Source organism: Pavona decussata, unplaced genomic scaffold (genome assembly GCF_977016875.1).
Source record: "Pavona decussata unplaced genomic scaffold, jaPavDecu1.1 SCAFFOLD_92, whole genome shotgun sequence".
NCBI classification, from domain to species: Eukaryota; Metazoa; Cnidaria; class Anthozoa; order Scleractinia; family Agariciidae; genus Pavona; species Pavona decussata.
Window position 1 is genome coordinate 1,893,148 of NW_028145509.1, and position 14,329 is coordinate 1,907,476.

Consider the following 14,329-nt stretch of genomic DNA (forward strand, 5'->3'; position numbering starts at 1 on the left):
GATCAATGTTAAAATCGCCCATAATATAGCAAGGCTTATTTGATTTGTCTAATTTAGTTAAAATTGTTTTAAGGTCATTTTTAAAATCATTAAATTTGCTACTTGGTGGTCGATAAATTATGCCAACGATAATATTTTTACATTTTTCATTTAATATTTCAATAAAAAGAAATTCCGTATTGCTGTTGCTCTCTTCATTGACTAAATCGTCTCGTGTTTTGATTTTAATATTTTCCCTAGTAAAAATACAAATTCCTCCTCCACTTTTATTTTGCCTATTAACTTTGGTTAAATTATATCCATGGATTTTAAAGCTGTCATCATCCATATCATTTAACCAAGTTTCAGTAAGCGCAATTATTGAGAATTTATGGGTTAACAAATGCAAATAATTTAATAAAGCGTCACACTTGTTCCCTATACTTCTAATATTTAAATGCAAAAATGATAACTTGTTCTCAGTAAGCTGCCTATTTGCGACTAAACTATTAAATTCAAGTGATGAGTAGAAAGATGTAGAATTTGGCATTATATCATCGTCATGGAAATTATCCTTCAACAAATGTCTATCCCCATGCTTACGGACTTCTAGTAGATCTTGATGATATGGGCTAAACGCAATATTTTCTATCCTGCTACGATCAAGTACAGACATTCCAGAAGTTTCAAGAAAGCTGTCATCACTAAGATTATTGAACGGCATTGATAACAAGTAAACTCCTTATCTGTACCAGACAGATTTGTTAAACGTAAACAATGCCTATTATAGTGATAATAGTTATTGCAGATGTTGCAAACTAGCGACCTTTGATCTTGGATTATTTCGCAATCACAAAAATGACATGATTTTCCCTCGTTGGTCACAGTGATTTAGGTTTTATAACAAAAGGTAGATATATAACTAAAATTTAAAATTGCTAGAATAAAGAAAAACTTAATTGAATGTCGATTAAAATCCAGACTTAGCTGATTCAGCGATATCCATCCGATTTAGTAGCTCATCTCCTCGCCGTTGGTCAATGACGCCCTGTAGCGCTGGCCATTTATAAAGAGTTTGTCTTTGATAAGTTTTACAGTGTTTCCTTCATTTTTCGCTTTTTTCATCACAGGGTAGAGCTTTTTTCGTGCCTCAGCAATTTCTTTTGGAAACTGGTCAGCAATTCCGATTTTAGTACCTTTCAGGAGATATGCAGATTTCCGAATATACTCTTTATCTTGGTACCTTAGGAATTTAGCAACAATTGGTCGAGGTTTTCCGTCAGCTCTCTCGATTTCTATGTCATTAGACTCGTCGATGGCCATCGTTTTTTGGAGCAGTTCCCTCAGTACGGCAAAAGGATCATCTTTTTCTTTCTCTGGGAGGTTGTAGAATACAAGATTGGAACGCATTGAACGCGACTTTATGTCCAGGAGCTCCCTTTGTAAATCGGCATTGCGTGCTTCAATCCTTGCGATGTTCTCCTCAAGACTCTTAATCGAAGTGCCTTGCTTCTTCTGTTCAACCTTTATCTCATCAGTTGTGTCGTTGACAAAAGTAAAAGATTCTTTAAGCTCTTTGATTTCGTCATCAACGCGTTCTAGGTGTTTCTCTATATTGTCAAGCTTGTTTAGTTTCGTGTTGATTTCGCTCAATATTTTCATGATGTCGGACTCTCCATCATTTTGTATTTTCATTTGCTTTGTACTTGGCTTTACTGGAGTGCTGGATACTGAATTATTGAGTTCTTTCGCAGAGCGCTTAGAATTCGTGCCCATCTCTGATACCTGATACCTAAAAAAAGTTAAAAAAAGTTAAAAAAAGCATGGTGTACAAAAATCCCTAAACAATGAGTCTAGCATCCAGGTCCACGGTACAAAATTAGCTTTAGGTGATAAAGAAATTCAAACATACCATCTTCGTAAAGGGAATCGAATCTATGACCTTCCAGATTATTGGTTGCCAGTGGTGGTTGGACACGGTCCGCAAAGCATGCTGGGGCGAGTTGTCGGTTCGTGGTCAGTTGTAACAAACCTTCGTGCTGTGCAGATCTCAAGGAATGACAAATTTTCGCCTCAAAAAGGCAGAAAATCGGTTAATTCGGTAATTTATTCGATAAGTTTTCTCCGGTTACCATAAGCACACATCGACTGACTAATTTAACGCTCAAAACGTTGGGTTTACACGGCGATCCTAGCGATCGATCGATCGAAAGCCGGTACAGCCGAAACTGCTCCATGTAATCAGTGTAATTACCACTTCCATACAATTGCAAAACCAATCCTGTTGTCCTTATATGAAATCGTACCTTTTGAATTATAATGTACGATCACGGGCTCGAAAATCTGGCAATGAAATATTCAGAGTTCATAACTGCTGGAATCCAATTCTGGTGGAAATAGCCGAATATTATAAAACGAAATGAAGTAAACAAGGATTGTAGGGAAATGAAGATTTTCACGGCCTTACTGGATAGGAATTTCGTTTAACCATTCTGTATACTGGTTGCCAATGAGACTGGGACATGGAAAAAAGCTCTCACACAAGTTCAGCTTGCAAGAGTCATAAATTTTAGCCACACAGGAGTACTAAATTAGTAAATATATGTTTGACATAACAAGTTCTTCAATAATAATTTGTTTTATTACATCACATGTTGCATGAGGGAAATGAAAACATCAAATTGATCTTATAACATAGCTAGTAAATTCGTGCAATCAAATTCAATTGCGCGAGCATGCTTCATATTCCTATTGTGCACGCTGATGACGTCAGCAAACAAATGCCTCGAGAACTCGGACTTTCACCATTTTGCATTCAAAAACGGGAGAAATCTTCAGCAAAACGTTTAACTACAGATGACAACAAGGGAACCAGCTGATGAAGAAGCTCTTCCCACTTTTTCTTTGGGATTGGAGTTTTTAACTCCCGAAAAAAAACTAAAGAAAAGGAAAAAAGAGAACAAGGCCCGTGACATCGTGTCTCGCAAAACTATTAATTTTCAGGCGCCAATTTCGCTTTCTCAGAGGGAAAAGACATTTTTTCGAAACGATAAACTGAAAGAAAGACTGCTAAGGAATACTTGATAGTTTCAAAAGCGGAAATCCGATAATTAACGGCGAAGAAATTGTGCTTCAAGGAGATATTGTTGTTTTATCCAGCCGACGATCAGCAAGCGGACATTTCAGATCATTATTTACTGATTATACGCCACGAACTTTCTTGGTAACGTTCGAGTACTTGTGGGAATTCAATTCACAAGAAATTACAGGTTTGATTGTGAATTTGTACTTAAATACTTTTCTAATTGAAAGCTTCTTCGTATTCCTAACAGTTTTGTTGCGAAATTTTTGAAAACCGTGCACACGGTTCGATAAATTCACTTCAAAATGGACTTGCAGTTCCTTCAAATCACTTGCGCGTTTATCGTCTCGGGTTAAAAATTGTACGCCTTTGCTTCTTAGAACAAAGACTTAATTGAATAAATTTTTCATTTAGGGAAGCTTCAGTTGTCTGTTTTCTTTCTATTTTCATTCTTGAGACGTGACAACTGCGTAAATCTTGCGTAAACAAAACGACATGTCCTCGCAAGCGGAAAGAATTCTCCCATGTAACGCGAGGATCAAATTTTCAAGTTTGTTTTTTGGAAAATTTTTAATTGGCAACCAGTGTATTTTATTCCATAATTAGAAACTTTAACTACTGTAGACCAAAGGGGTGTTGCCTTTTTTACCCTGTAAGATGTGTATTTTTACCGAACATGGGGTTGTTTATTACCATTTTGCACATTGGCTGAATGCTTGGGAAACCTCTGGCCAACCTAGAATCAACGGGTTTAAAAACTACCGCGTTGAAAATGTTATAAAACAATTGATTCATGCGTCAGCTGTGCATTCATCGAGATATGAAGCACTTGGGAAGTTTGCAGAGCACTCAAGAAGCTAGAGTTGCTCTCGGCTACGCCTCGAGCAACTCTTACGCATCTTTCGTGCTCTCCAAACTTCCCGCGTGCTTCATATCTCGATGAAGCACGCTGACGCATGAATCAATTGTTAATTGAATGAAATAAGTCAAAAAACCTTGTAAACAATGCCAAATACTCTACCTTCCTTTACTGGGCAGACCCTTACTTTGTATGGAAAGACAGTGTATTGGATGACAAGGTGAGGGGCCCTGGGTGCATGCTCAGCTCCCTCTTTAATTATATATATTTAAAAGAAAATAAGGCCTTTTAATACAAACATCAATACACAAAACAATGTTATGGAGATTATGTACATTAGTACCCTCAAACATAGAGAATGTGAAAGCCAAATAGTAAGGTGGTAAGGAATCACAAATGAACAATAAAAATTCAGAGTAAGTACAAATAGCTGCTCAAAAATGATTCCATAGTCCAACAAACTATGATAGCACACAATATAAAAATGTTGACTTCACAAAAGTTTTGCCCCCCCCCCCCCCCATCCCCCTTTCCCATTACTACAGTGGTTCAGCCTCATGAAAAACTCCAAAAAACCTGTGAGCAATATTCTCTTTGATCTTGGAAAATTTCTAGTTCAGTACTAACAAGACAGACTACCAAATATCACATCTATGTTTTTATTTTATTTCAATAATAACAATAACAGTAATAATGAAAACTGCTGTACATATTGCACATGTAATTCATAACTTGGCAAAGGGGCACAGTATTATAGTCACACTACATGTCCTCCTCTCCTTTACATGTACTAGTCACTTTAAATCTACAACATATCTATGATGATTATGTTATTGGATAATTTGGAGAAATATTGAAATACAAATTGAGGGGAACTCTGCTCACAAGGCATGCCCCCCACTCATAAACTAAGGGCCTGTTTGCATCGAAGTGTATTTTGTACACCAATGTGAAGGTGGATGACTCGACATAGTTTGCAGAGCATACCAGAGATTTCCGCCACTGACAATAGTCAAGTGCAATTGAGATCAAACTTGGCAAAGGAGGACAGTATTATAGTCACATTAGATGTCCCCCTCTCTTTAACATGTACTTGTCACTTTAAAGCCTACAACATATCCAATAATAAAAATAAATTATTATGTAATTGGATTGGAGAAATATTGAAATACAAATTGAGGGGAACTCTGCTCACAAGGCATGCCCCCCCACTCATAAACTAGGGGCCTGTTTACATCGAAGTGTATCTTGTACACCAATGTGAAGGTGGATGACTCCACATAGTTTGCCGAGCATACCAGAGATTTCAGCTACTGACAATGGCCAAGTGTAATTGACATCAAATTAGCGTACATCTTCTTTGAAGGTCATCTTGCAAATCAGCTGTCAATCCCTTTTATTAACAACACAAATTGCATACAATCTATACACAGTTATAGATTAATACAATAAGCACAGAGGTAATAAGCCAAATAGAGATTTCATATATGCTTGACTTTTGATGTAAAATATATGCCTGAAGTGACCAAATATTTTCTTGTATGGGAATATATGGAAATATATACAGTCAGTTAATGCATAGAGTGTATAAATATACAGCTCAGGCATGCAAATTATTGTACAAGCATACAAGATATACTTTAAAAGTATAAGTAGAATGTAATTTCTGCACAACTGATTCTTAATTTATGGAACTAAGTCGCAAGTGTTTCCCCTTTTTAGTTATTAATTTTTCTGTGGATCTGTGCTTGTGATAATAATATTTCCGATATTTTAGTCGACATCTACCAACAGTCCATAGCCCTGAAGCCTCAACATTTTTGTCCTGAGGTGAAATAGCAGGTCATTTAGAACAGCTGGCTAGAGCTTTCACTTGAGCTTTAATTGTAAACCTAGAGACAAATCAAGCAAAGAGGAAAACGTCACAATAAATCTTTGTGTTACATCGTGACTCGCTCATTGTTTGCTCCTCACAATCGCCAAACTTTAAACGCACATAGCAGAAAAACGGTGAGAGGTGCAATGGGGTGCGATGCCTTAAAATCCAAGAGCAACTTTTTATTAAGCAAATGGTGTAACTTTTTTTCCTGGAACCCTGACGATATAGCGTCAAAAAGCAAACGCGTTCATTGATCATTGCACGTGGAGAAAAGCGGCCATATTGGACAAGCTTGCGAGGAAGTCGAATATTGACGACAATAACTAAGGAAATTATGAGAAAATACAATCACTGGTCACCTACATACCTCGTCACTTGTTGAATCCTTTCATTTGGAAGAAAAGCCGTCTACACGGTCAATAAAACAGTAAATAAGACGAAGCAATCATTCGCGTGAAGATCCTTCCTAAAAACGCTGGTGAAAGAATACGGTGATGTGATTAGCCAATTACTGCTACCATGATGCTCTTCGGACCGTGTCCAACCACCACTGATTGGTTGCAAAGAGCTCTACCGATGAACCGTGGGGGATCCGTTGGGTGAGAGGAGTCATTTGAGTTGGGGTTATGTGTCATAGAACCGAGATTATGCACGCCAGGTACCAACTACGACAACAGGCCTGCTAAAACAAACTAGTAGCCGTTTATTTATATACCTGTTTCACATACAATCCAAAATACAACAAGGCAACAATTTTCTTTGCTTGAGTTTTTCACTTTACAGAAAAGAAATGGCCATTTCCCTCTTTTCATCAGCATAAGATATATATATTTTTTATAGAGGAAGGAAATTGCACACCTGGTAATATTGTGCACCGTTAAACTTGGAAGCGTCATTCAGCGTGTCCACTAAGAACCCGCTGGCATCCCGAACGATCTCATTTTGTACGCCTGTAGACGCGCCCATCCTCGCTCCACACTGCCTCTTTTTCCTTAAAGTCATGTACGCACTGTTTCTAGATTTTCTCCTTTTCACCTTACGCAACCAACTTCTCTGTTGTTACCAAACGGGAGCGAACCTATGTGATTGTAGGTGTAAAATTCTTATACATACAATTTTTTTTAAAGTGAGTTGTAACAGTTAAAAATAAAATTGAACCCATAAGTTAGGCAAACTGTGTTAACCTGATAGTCTTAAGACAAATATATCAACTACTAGAAATAATAATAAAAAAAAATTGATTGCATTTTTTAACGTATGCACCAAAGAGTTTTAAAAAAACTCGCAAAAGTCAAAGCACAGCTTGTAAAACAATCCACATTTGTTACCATCTTACTTACTTACTTACTTATCCTCTTTGGGCCCACGTGGACTCTTAAGGCCGGCGAGAAGATTGCGCCACCCATCCCGGTCTGCCGCCGAGGCGACAGCAGCCTCCCATGACTGCCAACCCAGCTGATTCCTTTCTTTCTCCACAGTTCGTCTCCACGTTTCCCTTGGCCGGCCTCGCTTCCTCTTACCTTCGGGTGCCCACGTTAGTGCAGTCCTTGAGATGTCGTTAGGACTTTTCCTCAAGATGTGGCCTATCCAACGCCACCTTCTCACTTGTATGAGGGTGGACACTGGCATGCTCCCTGATGCTTCATATAGCTCTTCGTTGCTCAGATGGTAGGGCCAAAATCTCCTTAATACTCTTCTTAGGCATGTGCGGTGGAATACATCAAGTTTGTTGAGATCAACTGTCGTTATTCTCCACATAGCGGCCCCATACAGTAACACAGACAGCACATTGGAGTTCAGGATACGCAGCTTGGTCTTGTTGCTGAATCTCTGTGACCTCCAGATGCTCTGTAGTCTGGTAAATGCATTTCTGGCTACTGCTAGTCGCCTCTTGATGTCTGCCTGTGTGCCACCATGTTTGTCTAGCACCGATCCTAGGTATACAAAGGATTTCACGTCGTCTACACCCTCTCCTTCTACCTTGATGTTGTCTGTGCATTTGTGGTTCATTCTAAGCGTCTTTGTTTTGTGTGGGTTGATCTTGAGTCCCACAATACCAGCAATGTCTACTAGCCTGTCAGTCTTATCCTGTAGATCACCAAATCTGCTTGAGAGAAGAGCAACATCATCAGCATAGTCCAGGTCTTCTAGAACCGATGTAAACTTCCATCTCAAGCCGCGTCTTCTATCGTTTGTGTGCCGCATGACCCAGTCCATGATCAGGACAAAGATGAAGCCAGACATCACACACCCTTGTCGCACGCCACTCTTCACTTCAAACCAGCTGGAGTACCTTCCGCCTTCTATAACACAGCTTGAGCTCTGATGGTAAAGTGCCTTGAAAGTCCTGATAAAGATGTCAGGTATGCCATACTGTCCCATAATGTCCCAAAGTCGCTCTCTGATGATGCAATCAAATGCCTTTGAAAAGTCAACAAAGTTAATGTACAGGGGTGCTTGCCATTCCTGGCACTGCTCTAGGATGTTCCGCAAAGCAAAGATCTGCTCAGAGGTTCCCCTTCCAGATCGAAATCCTGCCTGTTCCTGTCTAATCATTTCGTCCACACCACTCTTTACCCTGTCAATGAGGATCCTGCACAAGATTTTACTTGGTACGGAGAGTAAGGATATGCCGCGATAGTTATCACACTGAGTGAGATCCCCTTTCTTCGGCACTTTCACTATGAGTGACTTCTTCCAGTCTTCTGGTATACGTTGTTCTTTCCAGATGGAGTTGAAAAGTAAGTGGAGTTGTTTCACAGCATCATTCTCAGAGCACTTGAGCATCTCAGCACTGATGGCATCCATTCCCGGACTCTTGCCATTCTTCAAACGATGGATAGCTCTCCTGATCTCAGCAACTGATATGTCTCCAGTGTCTATGCTTGTGATGACTTCAGGTGCTTGGCCCATTTCTGGCAGTGGTATATCGGGCCGTGGTACATTCAGAACTCCCTCAAAGTGCTCCCTCCACCGCTCTAAGACTTCATCTTCATTTACAAGTCGCTTACCCTCCCTATCTTTGATGGTAGTCATGTTCCTTCCTTCCTTTCACAGAATGTTATAATAAATGATGTTCAAAGTGAACTGCAGATTGCTGTCATTTTTGTTTTCCAGCATGTCTGCCTGTGGGCGTCGCGGACGTCAACACGATACGGGATGACAGAATTACGGCAAGCTCATTCCATAACAGTAATTATCAGCCATACTACGGCCGACTGAATGGATGGAGGGGACTGTTTGAAGCATGGTGTACAAAGACTAAAAATGACAGAACAGATTACCTTCAAGTTGATATGGGTGCAGTGCGCTCTGTTTGTGCAGTGGCAACACAAGGGGGAAGGGGAAGTCAATGGATCACTAGTTTCAAGTTAAAACTTTCGTTGGATGGAACAACGTTTAACTACTACATGGAAGACAATGCTGTAAAGGTGAATAAGTTAACTTAACTCCAATCTTACCAGGCTTTTAACCCAAGAAACAGCCAAATAGAAAATCCAAAAGTGTTGTCCAAGGGTTGAAATATATTACTTAGAAGCCAATATTATTGATAACTCAATGAATGTACTTTCAACGCGTTATGTTATGTGCTCAAAGAAACTCTAAATTATACCCAGTTGACTTTCGAGTTGTTTTCTTCTCCTTTATAAATAATTCGGCTACCGCTCACAGATACAACGAAACAGCGTCTTTTAGATATGATTTGATTACAGTTAAGAGCAGAAACAACTTACGCCAAAGAACTTTCCATTCCAGTGCTAAATGGAGATGAAGTGACACTGCATTTAAAATAAATATATTGCAACCCTCAAATAGCTTACCTAATGGGGGCGGGTTGCCAGTTAGGATAGTAATAAATAATTACCAGGAAGTGAATTAAAAAGGGAGTTGATTGTATTTGTACATACAAAGAAGAGAAACGATTATAAAGAAATAAAAAAGGCAACAAAGCCATTGGTCACCCGGCGAATCAACAGCTGAAGAGATTAACAGATCTGATAAAGTGGGCAAATCGCCATAGTGCTACTCGGCATCTGTCAAAATATACACGGATTATTATTATTATTATTATGATCATCATCATCATCATCATCATCATTATTATTATTATTATTGTTATTATTATCATTATTTTATTATTTTATTATTTTTTTTTTTCGAATTCTTCATATGATTTGAAGCCACTCCATACTATTGCCGGCATCTAAACAGTTCTCGAGATAACACTTTTTTACATTTTTTTTTTTCCAGCTCTGTTTATTCTATGGGTCTACATGTTTTTTCTGTTCTCTTCAGGTGTTCCAAGGAAACAAAGATGAGAGAGGCATTGTGAAAAATTCCCTCAGCAGTCACGCGAGAGCCAGATTTGTTCGATTCTATCCTTTGACATTCGAAAGATGGCCTTGTTTGAGGGTGGAAGTATTTGTGCTAAAATAACTTTTCTTATCTCGTTTGTTATTGCTCTTGGGATTTTAGATTGGTCAGGAAATAGTGCGCTTTCACTATGGAAAATAGAGCCATTAATAATATGGCTATAATTACTTAACAAATTGTCTACAAGGCAAGCCCTCGGCAACATTTGAATTTCCTTAAAGTAAGGTTTAGAAATGTGAACCTTTAAGCTTTAATTTTTTCCAAGAATAATGAATGGTTTGAGGAGCTATGTCAAACACTCGAAGTTGCTTAAAAAAAACTCGGCTGCCGCTTTTTCAAACCACTTCTAGATCTCGGTGTTTGGAAATTGAATGGGCCGCTCTTCCTCGTAATTTTACTCTAATTAGGCTACAATCATGGACAGAGTCTAGCTTACAGGGAACAAAACACCCACATTAACATATTTTCTTCAATCATTCTGATCAGAAAGAAAACTGATTGGGTAAAACAAGTCCCCCCCCCTCCCTCGCCACCCCTCCCCTTCCTGACCATCCTATATTGTTTAGAAATCGTTATGAGCGAGGCCTCTCTTCATCAGGGTATGGGGTGTGAGGGGTGGGAAAGATTACTTTTTTTTTAAGTTTGAATTTTAGCTCTTTGTTTAATTTATACTTGTATAAAAAGTTGCTTCTCATTTGCAGTTTTTGTTTTCATATATCAGAAATTATCTTAAGCCCCTTCCGTATTCGTATTGTATATTTACAAGCCAACTGTTGATTTTTCCGACAAGGTTAGAAATCTGCACGATTTTAATATGGCTGTAAAACGCTCACGTTCTCTGTGACATTTGCTACTTCAAATTAGATATGAATAGTGGCCTCGATTAACACTACTAGATCTTGAGACTCAAAATAGTCAGATTTTATTTTTATTTTACATTTTTTTTATATATACGACAAGTAGGATTAAGGTGTTTTCGTGACTATGACAGACAGTAAAAATGGATGGTGCTAAATCTGAACCTAAATCAGTCTGCTTTTCTTGAAGAATACTCGCGTCGATTCGTCGCGGCGCGGATGGACTTATCTCCGGATCGGTGGACATGAAGGTTTATCAACTCTGTCAGCTACTGAAATTTCCAACCAATCGACGTTTTGAATCCGATCTCCCAACAGCAGCAGCCATTCTCTGCCGACTATCGTCCACGCTCCCGGTATAAAATGACTTCCCAGTATCACGTGCACCCGACCCGGACCTACAGCCCACGCCTCAGAGCAGGAGGCCTGGGCCTCAGAACTGTTGCTGAGTCCATTGGAGGCCAGTCCTTTTGCACTTCCCCGGTTAATGTTGCCAGAACTTTACGAGTTGAGTCTGCTACTTCGTGAAAGCGAGGCAATGAAAGGACGTTGATGGGCTAAGAGTTGAGTCCGCGCTTCACCCAGAGCATCGGTCAGCTCCAGCCGCTCCTCGCACTCGCGCCGAACAGTTTCTTGTAAAAACGCGACCTGTAAAAGAAATCAGTGCTACTCAGTAAGATGCTTAGGGAAACAATAAAAAGAAGAAAAAAACGATTTTTTTCTCCTCTATTTTTTTTATTTTGAATAAAATAACCTATAGTCAAGAGGCGCACTATGAATCAGGGCTATATCACTCCAGACGTATGCGCGAGTTGATGAGAAGCACTTCAAATCGTTACCCCAATTTTTTCAGATCCCATCGTAGAAAAGCTGTCAAGTTCATCTGTTTGAATCGCGTTCATCTTCGGAAAATTAGCTGGAGTTTTTTTAGTCACTTATGTTCTTTAGTAACTACAGAAACGTTTTCTTTCGATATTTGCAATAGTTTTTAAAGCTTTTGCAATGGCGGGAAAACAAAATTCCCGCAACGAGTTGAATTGAAATTAGTGTCAACGTTAACCGGACTCTCCTGCGCGTATAGGAACAATAACTCTGCTAACGGTACTTGTGTTGTAAAACAATTATCTAGAAATCTCGTAGACTTTCTTAATAAGTCCTTTGTTTTAATTTCCGGTCTATTAGGTCTCGCCTCCCCTTAGTCAAGTCCTCCCCCCCCCCCCCTCCTTCCTCCGCTCTATCTCGCAACTTACGGCGCCCGGTAAGTTGCGTGACAACTTAACTTCCCCAAGGAATTCCTGTTCCTTTGTTTCCCGCCAACTCGAGTCCAATAGCATTGTGCAAGCACGCGCACCACTTTCCACTCTCTTTGAAACGAGCGAAACACATACGGAAGACTATCCTCATCCAAGAAAAATTATTGCTTTCAAAAACATTTTCAAACCGTCGTCAAAATATTCTCGAAGATATATAATGCATATACATATACATAGATTATTTAACTAAAGTCCGCGTACAATTCTCATAAATCCCACATGATCACCAAAGTTTTTGGAAGACCACTGACGATCATCAATTTCTTTCCGAGATTACTCGAAGTCATAAGTACGTAAATTATGATCACCCGGGTGTAATCATAATTTACGTACTTATGACATGACTCCTGGGTTCAAACCATTTACAATATTACTCGAAGTCTTTCGAATATATTGTCTTTTCTCAAAGTTCACCGGACTCTCCTGTAGCTCAGTGTTAGAGCATCCGAACTTTGATTCCCTTTTTCAAGTTTTCCTGTGTCAGATAACCGAAAATACATCATTGTTATTAACCGGAAAGTGATAATTCCCGAGGATCATACGAACTCTTACGTCCGAAGTCAACGAGACTTGGACTTTTGAACTCGAACCGATGAATGATTTCTTAACCTTAGTCAGAAAGTTCTCAAATTAAAGCTTTTGCTTATGAATCGTGATTGCATCTTGTAAGAAAATACCACTGATATTCGTTTCTTTTATGTATGAAATATCGTGCGACTTCCTCATGGTAATCGTAGTAAATGGTCATTAGCGATGTTTTCACATGCATATTGATTTCACATTGCAGTCATTTCAGAACTGTCAGGAAAAAGGCGTTACGTGTGAGGAGTTTGCCCTAGCTTGTGCCAATTAATGACGAGTTTACGCGTTGTCTACAAAGTGAATTCTCCTTCTAACCATCTCATATAGTCGATAAAAACCGATTAGTCCTTGAGGGACCAGTAGAAGTTTAAATCTGGTACCGTACCAGTTATGGGAAAACACTACTACGACTCTTGGAAAATAACATTTCATCATATCAATAGTTTCTTAAATAAACAGCGAATAAAATCTTATTATCATCAAGGATTGTAAGTTGATTTTATTGTACGAAACAAAGCCTAATTGTTAACCCTTTAATCCCTAAGAGTGCCAAATGGCACATAATGCCATAACTCTTCCAATATTTGACAGATTTCTATGAATTTTCGGACACCAAGATGGTGTTGTGAAGATCTACTCATTAAAAGGATAAAACCATAACCCCCTCCCATATATGATATGGTTGACCACCCCCATAACTTTTCAACTTTTCCCCCCTAGAAGTTGTGGGTCTTAAGACATCTCTCAAATTGATGAACTTGTTGAGAACTGCAAAATAAGCTATAGTTCAGGGGTATACCTAATATACACAAGGATTGGGACGTTTTTGAACTTTAAATTTTTTACGTTTTAAGGCCATTTATCTCAAAGCTATAACTTTTCTCATTCATAATTATATCAGTTATGAAATACACTCATGAGTAGCTTTAAAATGGTATATCATGCATGGACATTGAGTTTGAAGTCTTGGATCTGGAGAAAATGTCGTTTTGCCTTAGGGGTTAAAGTGTTAATTAAGCAATCGTTTAACATCACCTAAATTCTGTTTGGAGCCCTACTAAGAAACGAATTCGAACAAACAAAGCAAAACAGACAACAATGTGCAAGGGTCAATGTTTGATAGAAGCCGCCAGCTGACACAGTTGTGAATGGAATTATTGATCAAATATTGCTTGTTATGGCACGTTTGTGGTTCTGTTAGACAAACAGGATGCGCAGACGACGGTAATAGGAAGTAGTTTGACCCTGGGTCAGTGAGGGGCAGTATGAATGTGCTTCTGTTAGTGGGAGCGGTACCTACTGCTTCCTTTTTGATGATAAGTATTAACTGTGCGACATAAAAGAGGGTTAACATACTACAGGAGTCAGCGAGTTTTGAAAATTCAGGTATTTCAATTTCAAACT

General features: G+C 38.9%; 2 protein-coding genes across 2 annotated transcripts in view; one reads left to right on the forward strand and one right to left on the reverse strand.

Moving 5' to 3' along the window:
• Window positions 1–14,329, forward strand: part of LOC146473810 (hemicentin-2-like) — a 163,549-nt gene that overhangs the window by 80,723 nt on the left and 68,497 nt on the right. The window lies entirely within an intron of this gene.
• Window positions 10,743–14,329, reverse strand: part of LOC146473814 (uncharacterized) — a 60,730-nt gene continuing 57,143 nt past the window's right edge. The window contains exon 4 of the mRNA XM_085117921.1: window positions 10,743–11,678. Coding sequence (XP_084974047.1) covers window positions 11,532–11,678 — 147 coding nt within the window. The 3' untranslated portion in view covers window positions 10,743–11,531. The remainder of the gene's footprint in view (window positions 11,679–14,329) is intronic.